Below are 7,487 nucleotides of genomic sequence, written 5' to 3'. Positions count from 1 at the left end.
ATATCGACCCCAAATGCACGATGAATTAACTCAAAAAAATTATTTATTTTAGTTGTGCTAATGGGAAAAGGTAATCTGGTGTGCTAGTTCATGGCACAAGAATCACAATCTTTATTCTTAAGTTCAAAAGAAACAAGATTAAGGAAATCAACACTAGCAAGCTTTCTGTCTGATGCATGACCCAACCTATTGTGCCATGTGTCTGTCATGACCATCATAACTTTCCTATATTCTCAGATCATCCGTATTCCGTACAAACCAACTTTGCATCTACCGGCACCAATCAGGAAAGAAAGTTATTGCGTAGCGGATTTTTGGTCAATTGGCTAATAGAGATTAGACTACAATTGAACTTTGGCACATGAAGGACTCCCTTTATTTTGGGTCCACTGGTAAAGTGTAATCACCTCTTCCCTCAACGAGAGTGGCGTCTCTCTTTGGTATAATGACGGGAGCCTCATGAATGATCATTTGCGTGTTTTCAAGGACATCGATTTTATGGGTTATGTGTTCGGTTGCACCCAGATCCACGACCCATTCATCATCCTCATTAACTTTACCCACCATGTTAGGAATTGGTGGCGTTTCTTCGTTGGATATGACATGTAGCCAATCAATGTGCACCATTCACTGCTCCATGATCTCTAGTTATAGTTGATGACAGGCTCGACAACAAGTACACTCGGCAGGCGACGTGGCACCAATCACGATGCGCCAATGTCTCTCCACCTTTGCAAATACTACATGTCGTGTCAGACGGGACCAAGAGGATATTCCTTGTTGGGTATGTCTGGCCAATCTTCTTCTCCAAACTCTTTGGCTATAAATACCAACCTTTAACTATAGGTTTAAGGATCCAATTTCTCACTCTCTTACTCTTAGCACACACACTATTTTATCTCCCTTAAAACGTTACTTATTCTCACGCTGGAGGGTGGTTACGAGAAGAACCCCCCACCCTTCCTTGTAACGAGCTCATGGTGCTTTGTTTTGCAGATTACTCCCAAGACTCCACTGGCTTTTTGATTCAAGAAGAGATTAAAGATTAACCCCTTTGTCGAGACTACCACTTACGTTCTGTCTTTGGCGGATCAGAACGGTGTTTCTTTCGGTCACTATTGGATTTCCGTCTGTACGGGTTTCTTCCGATGGATTTCTAGTGAATTGGATGTCTGAGATATTCATTGATTTTGTAATGCTAGATAGATAGCTAGTAGCACAAATTGTGTATAAATAACAACTATGTTGTAACTCATTATTGGACTTTACTTCTCTCATGATATGTATGGCAATTGCCATGAAACCTTTTTCTGATTGCTTTATTTCTTTTTTTTTTAACATTCAACTTCATTAAAAACGCTCACAAACGGACCTCAAAACGAGGGCCGGAGCCAAACCACTTACAACATATACATTGGGAATTTACAACATTCAAACCATATAATCGATTTCATCCTCGACCTATGATTGCTTTATTTCTACATGTACTTGCATTCTTCTCCAAAATAAATAAATAAATAAATAAATAAATATTATAAATAAAATAGCATAATAAACATTTTAAGTAAAGTAAGTTGAGAAAGACCCAAAGACTTTCTAAACACGTGATGGTGATGGAGAGCCATAATAAGTGGATATGTATGAATAAATACTATCATTATACCCAAAATAATCAAATAAATATAAATATTACAAATAAAGTAGCATAATAAACATTTTAAGTAAAAGAAGTTAAGAAGAAGACCCTCACAGACTTTCTAAACACGTGATGGAGAACCATAACAAGTGGATACGTATGCATAAATACCATCATTATACGATATATATTTTCTTGACTTATTAGCACCAAAGTTATTGCAAAAGATGTGACTATACAAATGTCATTATTTTGTTGATCTTAATCTTGAAATTGATTTGTGTTTATGTCTTCATTGCTATCAACATGAGACATAACTATCAACATTTAGTCATGATCTAAAAAATATTGGTTTTTGCTGCAAATTTGGTTATTGATTATTTCGAAAGTTCATCGGCGAGTCAAGCCACAACAAAGGCAAATGTATAGTTAAAAAGTAAATATTTATATAACAACATAGCTCTAAGTATAATCATCATGAATTACATGTTTTATATAATCAAATTATCATTAACCTCCTAAACATACTTCCACATTCATCACTAAAAAAAGTAATAGCGACAAAATTAAATTTGCGATGTCAAAAATCCGTTGGAATTTGATTTATTCGATTTCACATTTGTGGACAACGTCATATGAAAGCAACATATTGGACTTGTGGTTCTATAACACAAGCATCACGCATGACGACTTAACATTTTTGAAAACTTAACTCGAACTCGAAAATTGGACCTTGTCATAACAAGTTTATTAATATATCAATTAGTAACATAAACTAGTAGCAAGCTAACAACTAAGTTAACACAATCATCAACTAATAATAGAAAGAAGGATTAATAGAAGGCATAAACAACTAAATAGAGAAGGGCCAATGTCATAAAAAACCAACATACGTTCAGTTTTTCTCGTAAAAGTCCTTCAATTTTTTTTTACTTGCGAAACCAACAATTTTTTTTTTTTGTTTCATGAAAGTCCCTCCACTTTTTTTTCACATAAAAAACTAACATACTTTCTTTTTTTGTCTCATAAAATTCCCATACCATTTTTTATACATAAAAACAACATACTTTCTACTCTTGAATTACACAAGTCCCTTCAAATTTTAAACTTTAACAAAAAAAAATCTCTTAATTACGATCGGATGAATTCAAGAAAACATTATTTGACAAATTATGTTATATTTTTTTAGCGATTTTGAATTTATACATACCATTTTATATGTTTGTTATTTTATTTTATTTTGAATTATGTCAAGCACGCTCATGAATTTTATTATATTGTTCTCCAAATAATATTTATTGTTATCAATTTATTGAATTTAAAATAGAAAAGAAAAGGCAAACATTAAACATACTTTGGTTTACTATATATCCAATTTAAAACATTAATTCAACTCGACTCTTTTCTAACGTGATACTAATAAGTAAAAAAATAATAATTCATAATTTGTTCAAATTTAACATTTGTTTGGACTTTTACATGCAAAAAAGTTCTTTAGAGACTTTTATAAGATAAAAATAAAAGTATGTTGGTTTTTAATGTGAAAAAAAAAAGTGGAAGTAGTTTTATGTGATACACATAAAGTATGCAATTAGAAATTAAGAATTAATCTATCATTTCTATTTCTGAGACAATATATGTATCTAACATTTAGGTAGTTCTTGGTTTATACATAATTCCAAGAAAAGGCATATTTTATCCAAAATTTATGGACCACCCACTTTATGTGGAATCCATGAACGGTGGCACTACGCCACTACCACTACTTAAAGTAGACATCATGAACTCAAAAGATATTAAAAAAATGTTATAAGATGAGTGAACATTAGTGTTTAGGGTTTTTCTAATGAATATTTCAGGATATCTACTTGGTTATATGCTACCTATTTGAAGTCAACATGGAATAGATACCATGAAGATTGCTAACCCTGAATTATTGTGGCCTACCATGCACCAAAACGTGATCACTTTATTCTAGCACAATCAGAAGACAACAAAAGGACACAATAAAGAAACAAATTATGATACACCATTTTTATGGATGAATGGTACTTTAGTGTGTATGTGGGGATGATAGAGGTGGTGGAGGTCAAATAGTTAATACAAATTAGTGGTGGTGGACGGTCGACGATGGTTTGTAGTGGTGGGATTGTAAAAAAATCGAAATCATGTTAAAAGTTAGCAGTGGCGAAGCTTGAAAATTTCTACCAGGGGGTCGGAAGTCACCGAACCTAAAAATTCTGTATAAGGAAAAAAATTTATAAAACCGGGGGTCCAAAACGTATATACCCAAAAAATTCTACATGAAACGTACATACATAACACTACTGAGCGAAAAGTTCAGGGGGGTTGGACGCCCCTCCCGGCCCCTTGAAAGCTACGCCCTTGAAAGTTAGAACCTTCGATTGCTAGAAACGATTGTGGTTATATTATTTTTAATAAAAAAATATGTTCAGATATAACAAACATTCAAGACAAAATTATAGATCTTGTTTATATGACGATGCAAACATAAACAAAATGTACTTTGAATAAAAGAATTCTAAGAAATCTTTAAAGGTATAAAACCAGTTTTGAACCTCTCAAAGGAATCTATATATTGTGCATGGGGTTTATTGGAATCATGAATAGACATTATGGTAGGGACTTTGCAAGTTCAAATGTTATTGTTGAGAGTCTAACACCCATGTTGGATGGCTTAGAATTTTTTGGAATACAAATTTTCTTACTGTTTTGATATGGAAAATTTAATGTTTAATAAAAACCAACCTATAACTAATGGGATGCAAAAGTTTAAAGAAATAATTATTATATTAAAAGAAAACAAAATTACATAGAAAAATGTTGAAAAGGTCACATACTTTAGATGTGTATGGCTATCCTCCAAAAGCATAGTGTGTCTATATATAGACAAGAATATAAACATGCCATATGCAAGTCACAATATAAATTATTCATATCAACATCTTCATCAAGCCATAGGCAAGAATCTTTCTTCATTCAACCCATGGCTACTCATGTTGTTTCCTTCTTCTCCATAGCATTGATCTTCTTCTTTGGAACATGCGCTAATATCGGTATGATCTCTATATCTCCATACATATATGTATTTTTTTCTACTATAGTTTAGGTAATAGAACATGAATTTATCATAGTCGGTTCTATAATTCGGTATGGGATTTGGACGTTTTAACCATTGTAAGTTAAGAACACCCGGTTTTAAACTTAATGATCGAAAAAAGCGTTAAGCATTTGTTTACGCGTTACTTTCAAAATTTGTAAGGTTATGATTGTGTTTTAAAATTGTAATGTGTCAACAAGTAGTACATATAATCCAGTTATAACCATTGTTAAGTGATGATGTATAACTTTAAAAGTATGTTTGGTTTGTGATTGTTTTTTCTTTGAATGGTGGCAAACAGTGAATGGGGAAGATCCACAATTCACTTACTTGGGCCCATATGGCCCAAGAAAATGGGGGAGTCTAAGCCCAAATTACTCGGCCTGCTCTCATGGAAAATTTCAGTCTCCGGTCAACGTAGTAAAGTCAAAATGTGTTGCTGGTCGACACCTGAAGCCGTTAGACATCGAATATAATGTTGTTGTTAATGCTACTCTTGTTGACAATCTCTTCAATGTTGGGGTTTGTATTATTTCTTCTTTCTTTTAACCAATTTTGACTTTATTCTTTTATGATGACCATCATCCGGGATGAGCATTTGGTACCAGATACTGTTATCGTACCTATACCCATTGATAGATTTAGTATAGTATTCGGTACCCACTTTTCTAGAAATTTGGTATCGGTATACAGATGAACATTTTGTAAAAAGTACCGGTATCGTACCTACCATACCGATAGATTCGAAACTCACTTTTCTAGAAATTTAGTACCGGTTCAGTATAGATACGATACTAATCTCATCCCTACCCTCGTCAAGGATTTTGACTTTTGAGCCGTTAATGTTGACCTTGATCAGGGGCGAAGCTTAATGGGGGCCAGGGGACCTGCCGCCCCCCTCCCACTGATTTTTCGCTTCATAGTGTAATTTTACATAAAATTTCCAAAATAAATTAGTGTAAATATTGGATTTTCAAGACACCCCTAGTTTTGATTTTGAGAGTCCGGACCCTACTGATTTTTCGTTCAAGCTCCGCCACTGCTCAAATTTTGTAGGTTTGTTTTTGTCTGTGTTATCGGTTTTGGATTTGATTTTTGTATTTGACCTTTATTTTTGCTCAAATGTTTTATGTTTGTGTTTCTTGCATCAATTCTGACCTTTATATATGAAATTTTGACTACAAACATTATTGGGTGCAGATAAAATATGATGGGAATGCAGGAATGTTGAGAATGAATGGTAAAAACTATAGTCTTATTCAAATGCATTGGCATGCACCTTCAGAGCATCACCTTAATGGTCTTCAGTATGTCTTTCATCTCTTTTAACCATATATATCTTGACCTTTAAAGCCAAACCTTAAACATATCATTCCCATAGGTATGCTGCTGAGCTTCATTTGGTTCACAAAGCCGTAGATGGTGAAACATCGGTTGTAGCCATTCTTTACCGGTATGGCCATCCCGACCCTCTTCTATCTAAGGTAAGTTGTTACATAATTGGAAAATAGTCGTTTTCTCGTTAAAACTAACATATACATTAATCGATATTTATTTTGTATCACTAAATAGATACAAACCAAACTCGCCCAATTGAAAAAAGCGGTTAATAGTTCATCTCAACAACAACAACAACCTCAAATTGCTCTCGGAACCTTCACCACCAAGCAGATTAGGAAACACACACGAAAGTATTACCGATATGTGGGATCTTTTTCCACGCCTCCATGTACCGAAGGCATTATTTGGAACATTCTTGGCAAGGTATGTAACTAACTAACTAACTAACTAACTAACTAACTAACGAACGAAATTTCTCTAGATTTTTCGAAAGTTTCCAACGTTTGGATTTGATTAAAATCATAGATAAGGTCAATTTCGCGGGGTCAAGTAGAGGCTTTAGAAGCACCATTGATTGTGGGATGTAAGCATAACTCGAGACCGGTTCAACCGTTGCATGGGAGACATATAGAGATGTATGATGACAAGATGAACCACTATTGAACAAGTTTATGTATGTATAAGTTTTAATCAAAATAACTTGTGTGCATTCACCGTGACTTAAGTTTTAAAGATAATATATAAGTGATAATTTATGAATGTACAAGTTTCAAATAAAAGAACTTGTTTCACTTTTAACTCTTTTATACCAAAGATAGTAAGAAGTGTATCACAATATATTGCCATCTCATTTATTTATATAATATAATAATCTATATCTATACTATATAATAAAAGAAACCACCTCTGGGACACTTGGCATTCATTGAGACTATCTATTTTTTTGTTTTCTTATTAAATTAAATAATTTACAATTTTGAGGATAAATGTTGATCATCAATTTAAAAGATAATATCATTCATGTTCTATTTAGCTTGGGTAAACTAACGACTCTTTATTTTCTAATCGAATTTTAACTTTTTAATAAAACATTTAAGGATTAATTTACAATTTTGAGGGTAAATGTTGATCATCAATTTAAAAGATAATATTAAATCAAATCTAATCATTATTATATAATACTAAAATTATTGATTATATTAAATTTAAAAATATGTATTATTGAAAGTCGATTATTTTGAATTTACCCATTTACTGACATCTATCTACTATAATAAAAGAAACCAAGTTTTGTACACGTGTCATTCATAGGAGATATCCTTAAATCTATACTTATCTCATATTAACTAAATAAATAAATAATAAATTAATACTAAATCTTATCATGCT

At 32.6% G+C, this 7,487-nt stretch overlaps 1 protein-coding gene across 1 annotated transcript; it reads left to right on the top strand.

The window, feature by feature from the left end:
• Positions 1-4,536: 4,536 nt before the first annotated feature.
• Positions 4,537-6,896, top strand: LOC110939939 (alpha carbonic anhydrase 1, chloroplastic). Its single transcript, XM_022181504.2, has 6 exons — positions 4,537-4,713; positions 5,059-5,279; positions 5,958-6,064; positions 6,139-6,241; positions 6,330-6,521; positions 6,624-6,896. The coding sequence occupies exons 1-6, from the start codon at positions 4,644-4,646 to the stop codon at positions 6,759-6,761; spliced, it is 831 nt and encodes a 276-aa protein (XP_022037196.1). The 5' UTR covers positions 4,537-4,643; the 3' UTR covers positions 6,762-6,896.
• The last annotated feature ends 591 nt before the right edge of the window (positions 6,897-7,487 follow it).

Source organism: Helianthus annuus, chromosome 5 (genome assembly GCF_002127325.2).
Source record: "Helianthus annuus cultivar XRQ/B chromosome 5, HanXRQr2.0-SUNRISE, whole genome shotgun sequence".
In the NCBI taxonomy this organism is placed as follows: domain Eukaryota; kingdom Viridiplantae; phylum Streptophyta; class Magnoliopsida; order Asterales; family Asteraceae; genus Helianthus; species Helianthus annuus.
The sequence above is the reverse complement of the archived record's forward strand: the minus strand, read 5'-3'. Positions and strand labels throughout refer to the sequence as shown.